The following is a 17,279-nucleotide window of genomic DNA, read 5'->3' as shown; positions in this document are numbered from 1 at the left end:
TTTTTAAATGATATAAAGTACTGAATAAATAAAAAAAATAGAGCTATACCCAGCAGAATTTACTGTTAAATTCCTGTGTTTTTAAAGGTACAAACTGGATTTGGAAGAACAGGTGAATATTTTTGGGGTTTTGAAGGACATGGAGTGGTCCCTGATATAGTTACAATGGCAAAAGGAATTGGTAATGGTTATCCGTTATCTGCAGTGGTTACAACACCTGAGATCGCTGAATTATTAGGACATGCTTTACACTTTAATACGTTTGGTGGAAATCCTATTGCTACTGCTGTTGGTCATACTGTATTAAAGGTAATGTAGGTTATTTAAAATTATTTTTGAAATAATAATTTGTAAGATTTTAATATTGGAATGAAAATTTTGGGACCTTGAGCCTGTTTTATAACAATTCACAGACCAAGGAAAATGCAAATGAAATCCTACATTATATTATACATTATATCTTAATCTTTAAAAACATCTCCTTTAAGTTCAAATGTGTAAAAAAATGCTCCTCCCTGTTTTCTCATGATCCCAACTAAGATATCTTGGAATTGCTCACTATTTTTATTCCTGGGCACAGCCCCTAAGAAATAAATTCTTAATTTCTCAGCTGTTTCTGAACAAAATCATATTACTATTGCATTGTTTACTTAAAATATGAGTGTTCTGAATATTTGTTAATTTTTCCATGTATTTTTGTCTTGAAAAAACAAATCTTTTCTGCTTTAATGATGTCTCAACAATCCCTTTCTGCTTCTTTTCTGTTATTTCCTGATATTGCTTTTAATTCTTTTTGTATTTTATGATTATTCTGTTTCACAGTTTAAAAACAAAATCTAATCATTTGTTTAAACTGTGGAGTGACATTCTTTGTGTTTGTACTTCGACAGTGTAATGTTAAATTTGTTAATTTGAACAATGAAACATGACAGAAAACCTTTTTGGTGCCTGCTCACAAAAAAATTATTTTTTGTTTGAAATTTTACTAACCAATGGGATTTCAGATACTTCTTCACTATTTTACATTTTCTAAAATTTTAAATAAAAATTCCTCGTTTAAAGAAATTATGAGAATTCATTGAAATAGTGTTATATAATAAGGTGTGTGATTCAAATTAATCAACTTGCAAGAATGCAAACGATCTGAACAGGAAGAGCCTTTTCATGATCATTCATTCAAATTAGCAACCTTCATCATTTTCTCTATCAGTTGATTAAAAATTTATATCTATGAATGCCTTTTCAGCAAAAAAACCTGTTGATGCAGTCCCCCTTTACTGCAAATTTATCTAATCTTGCTGCAAGATAAAGCAATGCTTGCATATCATGCGGGTCAGACATTTGATAAATAAATTTACAAGTCAGACTAAAAAACGCATTGCCTTTCTATACTAAAAATGCATTGATTTATTTATTCCTTAGATTTAGACCATTGCTCATAAAATCTATTCAACCAGTAACATCAATTTGTAAGACTAAGTCGACTAATTTTTCATTATGGTTTATGATGTAAATGTTTTCTTTCTCCAGTCACTCACAAGATTTATTTTTGCCTTTCATAATTTATTGCTGTTAATTTTTGATATTCAAAAATAAATTGATGTCATTACATAAATCTGTTTTTCATTAAAAAAAGTAAAAAAAATGTACAATTATTCCTATTGAAAATATGAAGCAACGATAGTAATTGATTTATTAAATATAAGCTAAAATTATTAATTTCAGATAATAAAGGAAGAAAAATTACAAGAAAATAGTGAAAAAATTGGAACATATTTATTACTTGAATTATCAAAATTAAGAGAAGAATTTGATATTGTTGGTGATGTTAGAGGTAAAGGTTTAATGATTGGTGTTGAATTAGTAGCAGATGAAACTACAAAACAGCCGCTTCCTGCTAAACATTTTGTTGACATTTGGGAAGACTGTAAAGAGATGGGAGTTTTATTTGGTCGTGGAGGTTTTAATGCAAACGTAAGTATAAGTATAAGTATAAGTATAAGTATAAGTATAAGTAAGTATAAGTATATTATATTGTGGTTCATTAATGTAATAACAAATTAAAAGTGCAAAAAAAATAAAATAAAATCACTTTTAAGATACTTTAATTTAATTTTTATAAAATGTCCCGTTTGTTAGGACTTTGAGGGGTTTGATTTGATTCAGATTAATGAAGTTCCAGTTAACTCTTGATTGGTAAATAAAATGTATGTCCCCTTTCACTTTTTTTGATAATTACCTAGGCAAGATCTGAATCACAAATGAGGAAATGCAACCTACCAGTATAGGATTATGTGGTAGAAATATACAGTAGTATTACAGAAAAAAAAATTATATAATCTAAATGAAAATTTTTTACTACTTGTCAATCCTATGAAATGAAATTTTTTTAACAGAAATAATTACACTAGTTTTATTTCTTTTTTTTGTAATTTTTACACTTTTAATTTCATCAATTTTTATTTAAATTGCTTTAAAATGCTTTATTTAAAATGTTATTTGAAATGCTTTCTAAAAATCAATATTCATTAAAGAATCTTATATAGTATTTAATTGAATTTTAAACAGGTGTATGTGTGTGAATAAGTTAGTTTTGATTTTTCTGCAGTCAGTTTATTTAAAGAATCTGATTGGAAACTAGAAAAAAAGAGGTTAATGTATCTCCAAGGCAGTTCAGAATGAAAGTAGCCAGAGTTTATTACCTCTTGAATAAAATTTCATTCTGGTCTAATGAATAGATAATAATAAATAATAATGTTCCGTTATTTTCTCAATTCAGAAAAAGGGTAAAAGGTATGATAACAGTTATCTACAGAGGAGTGAATTTTTTTAAAATACTATAGGGAAGTTATATACAAGTTTGGTAAGAAACAGATTGAGTAATTGGATTAAACTTAACTAAAAAAATCCCAAATAGGGTTTAGAGCTGGGTACTCTTATAGATATTTCAACCTTATAAATTTAGTAAGACTGAAGCTCATATCCAAGAAAACAAAGATTTATGCCCTGTTCATTGGCTTCTCAGCTGTCTTTTGATACTGTATACTGGCAGGTTTTGATATTAAAATTGTACCAGTTAGGGTTGTCAGTCAGAATTATTAAAATAATTAGGACTTTGGTCTCAGATATCACATTATTGGTTAGGTATGTCTTGGGACTGACAGAGGCTTTTTCAAGTGCTGTAGCTGTAAGGCAGGACTGTGTTTCAAACCCTTTTAGTTACGTTATATGTAAAGTATACTAAAGATGAGCTAGGAGGAAAGGTGGTTGTGAGCTAACCTACAAATAATAAATATTGTTGTATTCAGAAATAGAAGTAGGCCAAGATGAAAACAGAAATGGTTTTAAGATATGGAAAAGATGGAGGTAGAGAAAGAACACAAATATTTAGGGATTCCTACTAACACAGTCGTACCGTATCACAGTCGACATCCGTATAGGATGTCTGCAGACAGAAATCGTGTAATTAAGTTGGAAAAAGCAAAACTGACACTAAATGGTGTGTGGAATCAGGCCATGGAAAATAACCAAATATTTTTTGGAGCTAAAATAAGAAATTTGAATATGGTATATAGAGTAGTGGAGGATTATAGTACACAAAATTAGTGAGGGAAGACAGTTTTCAAGAAGTGGAAAACTTAGTGAGATTCTTTATAAGAAGATTTTAAATTATCCTGCTATACTTCCACAACATTCTTTTAGAGATTGGCTTGCTGGTGATATATTTGTATGTACATGTTACATTATGGTTGTATAATTAAGATGCTGGAGATACGTGAGCAAAGGTTGCCACAGATTATAGCAATAAAGATGTTAAGTAAAAATGTAGCGTGGTTCAGATATATGTAGATATATGGCCAAATATGGCCTAAGGGTGAATTGAGCATGGGTGAACTTAGTCAATGGAAGAATAAGCTGAGCATAGTTAGAGCAGAATGACTTTAGAATAGCAAAACTGGTCTTTCCAGAAACTAACAGTAACTATAGGAAATTAATGTTTGGAGTTTGATCTAAGAGAAAATAATATTTAGTAGAAAACTTATTAAACATTCAGTGGATGACTGAACTTGAAGATGTTAATTATTTCATGACAGAGTGTTGTGGACTTTTGAGTTTAGGAGAAGATGACTAGGAAAAAGGGTTTCAGATGAGAATGAATTTGTTGAATATGAAAATGATTGAAACTGATTTATGAGGTGAATTTTTGCAAGAATTCCTATTAATACAGACATGGATTTTTAAGTGAAATGAACTATTAATGTGTATCAACTCTTACTAATGAATACCAGATTTTTTCTTCAATCCTTTTTTAAATATTATTTGAGTATGCAATATTTGACTCTAAATATGGGTATTATCTAGAGTTAGTCTATTTAAAACTTTTTTATTTATTCGGATTTAAATTGTATGTTAGCTGAGGTAAAAGAAATTTTAAATTTGTAACACTGAGATAAATAAAGACATTTATTATTATTAATGCTGACAGTTGTTTCCTTTTATGTAATATAGCTCTGTAAAAAATAACTGTTGCTGTAGAATTACTGATTATGAGGTGCAGATTAAAAAAAATCATTGAATTGTTGTTTGATTTGAGAAATGAGTTTTGTTTTGGTGAGCTGCTCCTTGTGTTGATTTACCTTTGAAAAACACTTATCATAGTTTACTGAATGGATGGTTACTTATGTATTTAAAATCTACATTAAAAAAAACCTCATTAGACTTACTTTATTAATTTGTAAAGTATACTTTCAGATATATTTTTGAAACTGTTTTTCAGTTTATTTATTGGTTGTGCTATGTAAATGTGCTTAATATGGTATGCTACGTAAAATCAGTTTTTTATGCAGTATATTTGAGAATGATACAAATAATAAAAGCTAAAAATTTTAAAACAATAATAAAATTAAAAATCAACTTCTTACCAATAAAACCCAAAATGTAACTGGATCACTTTTGAATTTTAGTCATCAATTCAAAAACTAATTGGTATTACATTTATATTTTCATTATCAAATTATTTATGATCCACCAGGTTGGTCTAGTGTTTAACTCGTCATCACAAATCTGTTGTTTAACAGCTGATTTTTGAAGTTGATGTTTCTGAGGTTCAAATCCTAGTAAAAGTTAGTTGCTTTTTATATGGATTTGAATACTAGACAGTGGATACCAATGTAATTTGATGGTTGGCCTGAGTCTGTACAAGGGCACACCTCATTTACGTTTTACATATCATCTTCATTTCATTAGACCATGGGAAGGTTGCTTATTATTCACTAGCTGAACAGACTGTAATGTACACATTAGGAAAAACAGTAAAGATTTATTCTGTCTTTGTAATAAATGTTATGATATACATAACATAAATGGTGAAATAAAATTATGGTGGAAATAAAAAATATTACTATCTTTAATAAATTATCCTACATAAAATAAAAATTTTTTATTAGATGGTGTCTAAACATTATTGTGATTTAAAATATTTTGTAAAATTTGTTAATTATTTATTCATTAATATTCTATATACAATGTCATGTTTTGTATATTTAGCAACTATTGTTCTTGATCAATTTGTTATGGTTTATATATATACTACAATATTTTTCCAAGTTTAAAATTTTAATTTTAATATTTGAAATCTATATTTAAAAAAAGGCTTACGCATATTAAATTTATATAAATTATCTAAAATACATTTTGCAAAGTTAGATTTATCAATATTAGTTTTCATATTTATGGATTCTTTATTATATGATTAAATGAATGATTAGTCATACCTCTACAAAATGTTTTACAAGTTTCACTTATTTCAACTTTCATGTTTAATTTGTATACACCTAAAAAAAAGATATGTAAATGGTTATTGAAATAAATTAGAAAGCAAGCATTGTTCAAAAAACATTACTTATAAGTATAAATTGGTTTTGGATTAAGTTTAATTGGGTAATGATTAAATAATTTTAGTTCAATTTGTTTTTATTTTTTTGTAAGAGGTTATTTTATTTTTTGTATTAATACTGTAAACTGATTAGAGTAAAGTTTGAAAGAAATACAGCTGAAAAGTAGTTTTTAAGGCTCTTTTGGAAGTATGTTATTTTATAAATTAATAAAGTTATCCACTAAATTATACTTGATTTCCAAAGTTTTATATCTTATTGAGTTATAAATATTACTATATATTTTAATAACTAAATTGCTTATTTATATAACAGAATTAATCGTATTATTAATTTCTGAATAATTGACTATTTCAGGTAATACGGATTAAACCACCAATGTGCATTACAAAAGAAGATGCAGATTTTGCTCTAGTTGTCCTTAAAAGAGCTCTTCAAAATCATTATAATAATCATAAACCATTGTAAAGCAGCAAACATGAAATATCTATACAATCACTTTTTGTAATATTGAAATGATGTGATATACAACACTATTTGAGATGTTATACAGAGTGAACATAAATTATTCAGTGCATTTTAGAGGTTAATAAAAAAATGAACAAAGCGCATTTTGTTCTTTAAACATTAGTGTAGGTACTAGTGTTACTGATGAACTTGAATGAACACGCTGATGTGATGTAACGACAGGGGGGATTGTCAGTTTAGCATTAGCTATTGTGCAGGAGAAAGCAATTTGTATACAATGGGTTCATGAAAGCAGATCTGTTATTACTGTTTGTAGAAATTTTCATTTAGAGAACATCTGTGATTCTTCTAATAAAAATTCTATTAAACGTTGGTATCAGCAGTTTAAGGATGCAGGAAGTATAGCACACAAAACAAAATCTGGCAGACCACTCATTTTCGAGGAAGTTGTAGTTTGAGTGAGAGAAACTTAGCAGAGAAGCCTGGGTAAATCAACTCATCGTGCGAGTTTAGAATTAGGAATACTGCAATTGACAATTGTGAAGGTTCTGCACAAGTGCCTAAAACTTTACAAAATTCAATTGATCGTTACAGTTGAAGATGACAATAAACCAAGCTGTTAAAATATTACCATGGACATTTTTGATAAAGTGAATGTAGATAATGCGTATTTAGAAAAAGTAATCTTCTCTGAGAAGTTACCTTTCATGTTTATGATTACATTAACTGTCATAATTGTTGGATTTGGAGTAGCAAGAACCCTCATGCCATTCGACAAACACATGATTGCCTGAAAATTAACTTTTGGTATGTGTTGACTGCATATGAAGTGATTGGACCATTCTTCTTCATTGAGCCAATGGTTACTAGTTATCTAGATATGTTATAGCATATGCAGTATCAGAAATTGAACATTGGCAACCCAACATTTACTCCAACAAGATGGCTCTCCACCACACTGCGGTTTACATGTTAGGGGCTACCTACATGAACAATTTCCACAATGCACTTCCTGCATCCATAAAGTCTACGGAATAATTCAATTAATCCATTATGGACCAATTCCCTGGCCGCCTTAATCCTCTGACTCTATTACTTTCTTTGGGGGTTTCCCAAAAGACTGGTGTATGCAGTGAATGTTGTCAACATCAGTGAACTAAAAAAAAGAATTAAAGGTGTAATTAATAATTAGGTGGAATAATTCCAGGTGTTCTTCGTCATGTGTGGCATAAAATTGAATATTGTTTAGACATTTTATGCTCCACAAAAGCTGCTCATGTGGAACTTGTTTGAAATTAATAAGTGTTATAAACAAAACTGTTTGAAATGCCCTGTACAAAAATAACTCATACACATTTGTATATAAATTATACAATATCTAGTTTATATTATTACTGTCATAAAGTAAAAAGACATTTATGAAATATCAATGGTGTATTTAGAAAATTAATGTGGTGATAAAGCATCTAAAAAAATACTTATCTGGTTACAGAAAAAAATCCAAAATTTTTTATATGTACTAGGAAATAAACTAAACAGCTGTGAATAAAGAAAGGTCTTGAAGGATAAAATAGAAATTGTAAAACAGAATCAGATTAATACATCCAGAATAAATTTAAATCTTCATAGGTTACTTTGTAATCTTTGTAAAATGTTAAAAAATATCTGCAAAAAACTGAAGGATGATATGATCTTAAATATGTTACGTTTTAAAAGTATTATTTTTTGGTCATATTATTAACTGAAATTAAGAAAGAGATTCAATCCTACATAACATTGAGGTTGTGTGTAATACCAGTCATGAAGGTGTATATAAATAGTGATAAAGTATATGATACAAGTTATTTTAAATTCATACCTAGTTTAATGTATAAGAATCTTTAAGTAAAATTTAATTTGTTGAACATCATGCAAACTATAATAACTAGAGAACAGACTTTTAAAACTAAAAAATGAAAGATATTTATTTTTACGTCCTAACAAATGGAAAATGTTATCCAAATCTTCTTTTTGAATATAAATGAATACTGTAGATTCACTAATCACTTTGACTTTATAACCATTATTTCCAAGTTTTCTGTAAGAGATGTTTTCGTCAATTGTTTAAGAATAAAGCTTGATATTAAAAAAAGATCATTCTATATTACAAGATGTCAGACTAGCATATTGTATCATCAAATATATGTTCTTTTCTACAAATGAAAACTCAGCTGTTTTGTTTTTCAGTATTCTAAATAATGTGAAATGTGACATGACAAAATTTTGTCAGTGAATTTAAGCATGACCTATAACACTAGGAGGTCTGAGTGGATGGAAAACGAATGCTACATGTATTAAAACCCTGATGAAAAAGTTTTTGTACGTATTTAAAAAGAAACATAAAATGAATGAAATGATAGATGAAAAAATATCAGATTCTTATTGAGAATTGAATTCAAAATCAGTTGATCTAGAAGTCAGCATTCTAATCATTGTACTTAACAGCCAGCCAGTAATCATATATACAACTGAAGTTATTATTCTCCTAGGAAAAGTATTTTAAAATATTGTCTTTTTCTATAAGTGATTTTTTTTTTTATATGACAGCTAAAATTTCTAATTTATGTCAAAATGTAATCAATATTGAAAAAATCTTCTGAAACAAGTAATTAATTAATGTTTATGTTTAACATGTATGCAAGTTATATAATAAATTTGATTTTTTAATTACTACTGATAATTATGATTAAAAATGACTTAGTATTGTGTATTTATGTTTAGTCATTATTGTTCATAACATGCAATAAAATTGCATAATCATCAAGTAATAGATACTTTTTTAAATATCTATTTTAATAAAAGCACATTGTTTTCCAGTTTAGTAATTATTTTTATAAAGTAGATAATATTATTCATTTAACTTCATGGTTTAAGTTATAATTGTAGAGAATTAGTTCAAGTTTTTTTTTCTGTATGTTCCCTTTGTTCTTCACACCACCAAGATTACTCTTATTGTTATCAGCAGTATAACAAACAAACTACCTTTGCTTCAAGTTTGTATTTTTTCCACATACTGCAAAAGATATAGAGTCAAAATTTGGGCAGTTTCACCTGACACTTCATCAAATTTAAAAGTTTAACTTGAATTCCTTTCTCTACAGGAACATTATGGAATTCCAACTCATAGAGGACCGAACTCCAACACAAGGAAGGAAATGCTGCCTCTATGTCATTAAAAATTGACAATTGCCAAAACATATTTACAGTCGGCGTTTTCCACCTTGGCAAGAGTATTTAAGATGCAATCCTCAGTGCCAACTCCTTTCATGAAGCCTCTGGCCTCGATTTAGAAATGAGTTCATATTGATACTTTCCCAGAGCCGTTCCACAACCAGCCTTTCTACACTTGCCAATGACTGGTAAGAAGCTGATGGGTCAGTAACTGCTGAGCTCATTCAGATCCTTTCCTGATTTTAAGAGCACCCTCACCAAAGCCATCTTCCAACAAGTCGGAAAGCAACCCCAGTTTAGGCACCCTGAGAACAATCTGCCAAGCGGCTCCCGTATGACAGGGAGAAGATGATAAAAAATATCCGGGTCAAGTTGGTCAATCCCCGATGCCTTTTCCAGTGCCATTCAAGTAATCACTCGGTCTATATCTAAGGGTTCCACAGCCTGTACGCCAGGGAATGGTGTCTCACCCGCCCTAACTGTGACTTCTGCTTCACCCTCTGGAGCATCTGGAAACAGAGTATCCAGGAATACCTGGTAAGTCGCCACAGATGTTAAAGTGTGGTCACGACCACCAAACCCGTATCGAACACTGGACAGCACGTGCAATGGCTTCGGCCAGTAATATAACTTTGCAAGCTACCAGGGATTGCACTGCAACTCACGCATGGAGTCTAGCCAAAACTTGAGTTTGGCTTCCTTGATGACATGAACGCACTCAATTACGGGCGTGCCGGTAGATCCGCAGATCCTCAGCGCGCACGTCATCAATGATAGTCCCTTTTAGAGAGCGAAGCTGGTATCTTCTCCTAGCGAACCTTACTCTTGCGCGCAGTACGATAAGGTTAGAGGACCACCACTTTTCCCGGGTTTCCGCCTGCGTTTAACAGACGGCACCCCGGAAGCAGCGGTCATGACAGCTCAGGCACTCTCCGATTAGCGGACTGGCCACTACCAAAGGGTCCGTCCATTGGCCGAGGCCGCCGTAGGACCCTATCGCAGCCAGTATTGATGGCCCGGCCGAATTGTTCAGCCATCAATCCCACCTCCTCCTTGTGCTCCATGCGTCATTCCAACCCCTGTAAAATTAAGCTGCATTCTACTATCAAATGACCATTTATGAATTTTATCAGTATCAGATTGCAAAACATCATGATCGAAAGCTGTTAACCCTAGTCATGATTTTAAGGTTGTCAGCATCTCAAATAATCCCTTAGAAGAAATAGAGTCCAACATTACCCGTAAAAAGAATAAATAAAAAAGGGCCAAGGTTGGAACTCTGAGGTGCTGTGGATACAGCCTTAAGTTTAATATATATTTAAAATGTGTCTGAGGAAGACTTGAGACATTCACAAGGTATAGTTTATTTGTAATATAGCTTTGCAATCATATGAACATCGTAGCACCAACAGCCAAATGATCAAACTTCAGCAGAAGTAAATCTTGAGTCCTGGTGTCAAATGTCTTATAAAAGTTGAAATAAATGACGTTGACTTGTCTATGAAATTTCACTTTTGGAGCAGTAAACAGCAACAGTCATCAAAGATTTACTTACATGGTACTTATGATGAAACGGATAGACTATCTTCTTTAGCAAAGCATTTAGATGTTGGTAAACCAATTTCTTGATTACTTTGGCAAAGGCATTGATAACAGAAATTGGACAATAATTATCCAGACTGAGGATTACCCTATTTTGGCACTGACATAAGTGCACACTTGCAATCATTTCGGAAAATACCAGACCACAGACTGAAATTGTGTATACAACATAAAACAAGTGCAATTGAACTAGAGATGGTGGGACTGACAATATCAGCTGCAGCATGGGAACATAGTGTTTGAATGCAAGATTCAAATCTTCAGTCATTATAACTGGAATGTCAAAGGTAGTATCACTGACACCGGCAGGGTCTTATTCTTTAAGACTTTTGGGTTGGCGTCCCCATGCCCCTACCCTCTGCATCTTTTCTTCTAACTATACACACACACACACACACACACACACACTACACTAAGAACACTGCATAAATTACAATATACCTTTGCACAACTACACTGCAACATTCTACACTATTTTTTTTTATACTTACACTGGTGGTGTTGAGACACCTTACGAAACGCAACCGTAGCCCAAAGTGGATACTATCTTGCCCATGGGTGGATGGCTGCACGTATCGAGTCCTCTGGGCACCTGGACGAACGCGTTGTATTTAGTTCATCTCCAGTATACGTGCGGTCTGCTGGAATAGTCCGTTATATCGCCAGCACCGTGGCACATGTCTGTCCCAATAAATTCCTCTTCAGTGGTTTTAAGTCCACTTGAAAAAAACCAATTGAAGAAACTTCAACTGGCCATGTTGGCCGAAGATATAGCCAGTGTTAGCGATACAAGAAACGTTATGAAATATGTTAAATATTCCTGCATGAAGTTTCTTATTGTTAGTTACAATGCTTTGCTAAGGTTTTTCTACCTTCCTTATTAACAAATGCATTGTAACAGTTTGTGGGTCTGTGAAATCGATAAAGAAACTTTGAAGTGGCGCTCTGTTGATTGTTATCTATAATGAAGGACAGTGTCGGAAACTCTTATCACTTAAGTAATTTTCAGATTCATTTGTTTTCTTTGTCTCTTTCTTAATGTAAACATCTCCTGTCATCTTCTTCTTTCTTCTTATTTGTTAATAAACAGGCTAATCTTAATTATTTTTAGAATTAATTATATGAATTTCCTTTAAGCGACAACATCATTAAATCTTTATTGTTCTAGCTAGACATAGACTATTTAATATGTATTTAAAATGTGAATAAATGTGAACTTAACTAAAAACATAAATTATTATAACTCATTTCAAGGGTTAATTAATTAAATGTAATTTCTTTGAAAGTAAATAAAGGAAGTGATTAATAATTGGTTATCTGGCATTACTTAATGCATCTATACCCAAGCCAGTGTATTAACGTTACCTACACGCAAAAGACTAATCCACTTTTCTTTTCTTCACCATATATTCATTGAGCTTTTCATGACAGTAAGGTAGTATATCTATATTATTTTCCAATAAAAATTTTTTATCATCATATGGAGAGAGAGAGCTTTTTTACACTGTTCAGGTGAATAAATTTAATGTTCAAAACTAAGTAATGATTTTGATATGAGTATGTAACATTTTTATTAAACAAACAATCTTTATACATTTCGTGATTTAAAGCTTCCAAACTATGATCGGTATTGAATATACGAGAACCTTTTTTAATCCGTTTGGCTGTTTTTTTTCTTTTAATCATCTATATCATTTCCCCAAAGTATTGAATACATTTTTGCTCTTAATCCAACAAACTCGTAAATAGGAACCAGTAACCCCATTTCATCTTTTAAGCGACCTAAATCATATTTACTCCACACGCAAAGTCTTTTATGTCAGTTTGATTCAAATATTTTGGATCTTCGCCTTCAAAATATTTATCTTTCGGTATAATTGAATGTAATAACGAATCTGTATTGGTAACTAGTAGTTTTATGTTTTCATAGCCGTATGTAGGTAAACAGTGGTTATGGTGGTAATTGTACATGATTAATTTAGCCAAATCCGTTACGGTTAAACCTACATATATGGGTTTGTTTAAGTATATACGGGGAAGTCAGACTTCAAAAAAAGTGTTATAGTCATGATACCAAAGAAAGCAGGAGCAGATAAATGTGAAAAATACAGAACAATTAGTTTAATTAGTCATGCATCAAAAATCTTAACTAGAATTCTATACAGAATTCAGTGGAGAGTGGAAGAAGTGTTAGGAGAAGACCAATTTGGTTTCAGGAAAAGTATAGGGACAAGGGAAGCAATTTTAGGCCTCAGATTAATAGTAGAAGGAAGATTAAAGAAAAACAAACCAACATACTTGGCATTTATAGACCTAGAAAAGGCATTCGATAACATAGACTGGAATAAAATGTTCGTCATTTTAAAAAAAACTAGGGTTCAATAGGGTTCAAATACAGAGATAGAAGAACAGTTGCTAACATTTACAGGAACCAAACAGCAACAGTAATAATTGAAGAACATAAGAAAGAAGCCGTAATAAGAAAGGGAGTCCGACAAGGATGTTCCCTACCCCATTACTTTTTAATCTTTACATAGAACTAGCACTTAATGATAAGGAACAATTTAGATCCAGAGTAACAGTACAAGGTGAAAAGATAAAGATGCTATGATTTGCTGATGATATAGTAATTCTAGCTGAGAATAAAAAGGATTTAGAAGAAACAATGAATGGCATGGATGAAGTCATACGCAAGAACTACTGTATGAAAATAAACAAGAACAAAACGAAAGTAATGAAATGTAGTAGAAATAACAAAGATGGACCGCTGAATGTGAAAATAGGAGGAGAAAAGATTATGGAGGTAGAAGAATTTTGTTATTTGAGAAGTAGAATTACTAAAGATGGACGAAGCAGGAGCGATATAAAATGCCGAATAGCACAAGCTAAACGAGCCTTCAGTAAGAAATATAATTTGTTTACATCAAAAATTAATTTAAATGTCAGGAAAAGATTTTTGAAAGTATATGTTTGGATTGTCGCTTTATATGGAAGTGAAACTTGGACGATCGGAGTATCTGAGAAGAAAAGATTAAAAGCTTTTGAAATGTGGTGCTATAGGAGAATGTTAAAATTCAGATGGGTCAATAAAGTGACAAATGAAGAGGTGTTGCGGCAAATAGATGAAGAAAAAAGCATTTGGAAAAATGTAGCTAAAAGAAGAGTCAGACTTATAGGCCACATATTAAGGCATCCTGGAATAGTCGCTTTAATGTGAACGGACAGGTAGAAAGAAAAAATTGTGTAGGTAGGCAACGTTTGGAATATGTAAAACAAATTGTTAGGGATATAAGATGTAGAGGGTATATCGAAATGAAACGACTAGCACTAGATAGGGAATCTTGGGGAGCTGCATTAAACCAGTCAAATGACTGAAGACAAAAAAAAAGTATATACTTTTCTTCAACATTAATACTCTACCCAATTCATTTCCATAAATGTAATAATGTTTTACTCTTGGACTTGTGTTCAGTTTTTTAAAACATATTTTTATTGTTAACTAAACGCATATCGCTTTCTTATGTTTTCAAGTTTTTCCATATACACTGTTGATTAGAAGTTTATACACATTTTTCAATGCCCTCTTCAAGACATCACTTCTATACAGAATTCTAGCCTTTTTCTGCAATTCCAAAAATTTACAATAATAAACCAGATGACTACTTTTTTTTATACTTTCTATGAAAAAACTGCTTTTCTTTATGATGATTTAGATTAATTATATAAAAGTGTTGCTCAGTGCATAGAAATAATATAATACTGTAATGTAAGGTTTATTTTTTGGTATATCAAATAGTTTTTGTTTTTAATACTGGCAGATACAATAAAATATTTTATCTCTCAGAGAAATAATGAGTAATAAACAGAATATACCTTTCAAGCCATAGAAAGCTTTAAAATAAACACATTAATATTAACAAATTAACAATTGTTGCTATATGCCATTTATCCCAGTTTTGCTTACAGCAATGAAGAATGTAACGCATCTGCAGTGAATGAGGTTCTATGCAGAGTTGCTTTCTCTTTTAATAATGAATTCAGACATTCTTTGTAGTGAAAAAAATATAGCTGGTGAAGACAATACTAGTAGGGCTGAACTTCAGTGGTCTTGATGTGCTGATATCCAGCAGTATATTTAGATTAGTAAATCACTATTTTCCCAAGTTTGCCTGGCAGGGATGCTTATTATTTTCAGAATGGTTATATCACTTCTGGGAGTTAGTTGTGTCTTGTGTCACTTCTACAGCTGTTAAGGATGTGGTACTTAAGTAAATTTAACTTTTAAGAAACAGAAAATCTCCCAACATAAAAATGTATCAATTTTTTCAAACACTGACTATACAATAGTAGTATAGTATACTATTGTAATAATTACAATAAAAATAAGTACATTATCTTACAAAGACCAGCAAGTGCAATTAAAAAGTGATAATAACTATCCAGTATAGTTATTTAAGTATTACTCCACCATTAAAAAGAATTAATACAACAAATTAATTCAAATGAAATTTATCAATAATAGCTTCTTTCTACCATAGTAAAACTGGAACAAAGAATCAAATAAATTATTATAAAATTCATATCACATCTTCTAACTTTAAGAAATATTTTCAAATTCCTCTTGTTATTTATATTTCTTTATTGGAATACAAGATCTGATGGTTTACCTATGTAAGTACATATGTATATATTTATTTTTTTTGCATGAAAAAATACGTTTTTGGGGTTTACATCTACATAAAATTACAAAGGTTGGACAAAGTAATGCAGATATCAAAATTATACTTAAATAAGGAAGGAGAGCTTTCAGGCAAAACAGAAGTTTCTAGTGCCAAATAACGAACTAAGAATTTAAAGGAAATTTTTTTGAATATTTACATGGAGGGTAGTGCTTTATGGAAGTGATATATGGAAAATATGAAAGGAAAAGAATAAAGGCTTTAAAAATCTAGTGTTACCGGAGGATTTTGAAATTTATGTTGGTAGAGAAAATTCAAAATTAAGTGATCCTAGGTTGAAGAGAAATTTATGGCATTGTGGCAGAATCTTGTAGAGACAAACTACATTGGTTGACCACATATGTTAAGACAACACTACTTTGTTAATTGATGCGAAGAGAAATGTAGAACGTAAAAACTGAAGAGAAAGACAAAAGATTGGAGTTATAAAAAGTGATAATTGAGGATGTAGGACCTAATAAAGGATACTGACATTAAAATGTTAGTGTAAAACAGAAATAGAATATAACATCAAATCAGACAAAAGACTGATTACTGAAAAAAGCAAGTGTTTGTATAAGTTGACAATTGCATAAGCTGACAAGTCATCTTTTTATACAATTTATTACAATTTTTCAAATGTATGACAGATTAATTAAAAAAATCCATCATTAAAAATACTGCAATCTGAACTAATTTACACAAAAAGTTTCACTTATCAAAGCATCTTAGAAACTTTTTGTTTAATAAAATTGAAGTTTGGGTGTCTTGTGAAGAGTAAATAAATCAATAAAAGATTTCCTTTTAGGTAAACTTTTCCAATTTTCCATTAAGATCTGTTTCATAATACTCTCAACCAGGCACATGGGATAGTCTCTTAAGGAGGCTATTATGGACTCAAGGTTCTTCATTTTCAGTTAATCAGTTGTATAAGTTGCCTGTTCCAGAAAGAACCTTGTTATAGTCTGGTCATAAATGAACGATCTACGACTGAAAGGGTGAATGGTAAATGTAGTTGAGTTAACAAGGAAACCTTTGGGTATTAGAAATTAAGGCTGCCCTGAAATATTTAATTTTTTATATGAAGTGTAAAAAGAAATATATTAAAACTTAGACAATATGATAATAACTAATAAAATACATTCAACATGGCTTTAAATTTAATAAGATGTCAATCTTCATACCCTCTTATTGCTCTGCTTCTTTGGTCTGAATATATATTTTTTTCATTTAATATTACAGAGATGAATTTTCTACATGCATTTTTTGATGGATTATCATGCTCAAATTATTTTTTATAGAATATGTAGTAATGCTTATTCTTGATCAATGCTTTTGTTCTTTTATGAAACAGGAAATAATTTTAAAAAATAAAATGAACAACTGA

The 17,279-nt window shown here is 30.6% G+C and overlaps 1 protein-coding gene across 1 annotated transcript in view; it reads left to right on the top strand.

The window, feature by feature from the left end:
• LOC142326706 (alanine--glyoxylate aminotransferase 2, mitochondrial) overlaps nucleotides 1–8,609 on the top strand; it is a 35,001-nt gene extending 26,392 nt beyond the window's left edge. Inside the window, exons 8-10 of the mRNA XM_075369345.1 lie at nucleotides 88–309; nucleotides 1,726–1,974; nucleotides 6,252–8,609. Coding sequence (XP_075225460.1) covers nucleotides 88–309; nucleotides 1,726–1,974; nucleotides 6,252–6,362 — 582 coding nt within the window. The 3' untranslated portion in view covers nucleotides 6,363–8,609. The remainder of the gene's footprint in view (nucleotides 1–87; nucleotides 310–1,725; nucleotides 1,975–6,251) is intronic.
• Nucleotides 8,610–17,279: the final 8,670 nt, after the last annotated feature.

The sequence above is a fragment of the Lycorma delicatula genome, chromosome 6 (genome assembly GCF_047948215.1).
Source record: "Lycorma delicatula isolate Av1 chromosome 6, ASM4794821v1, whole genome shotgun sequence".
NCBI classification, from domain to species: domain Eukaryota; kingdom Metazoa; phylum Arthropoda; class Insecta; order Hemiptera; family Fulgoridae; genus Lycorma; species Lycorma delicatula.
The sequence above is the reverse complement of the archived record's forward strand: the minus strand, read 5'-3'. Positions and strand labels throughout refer to the sequence as shown.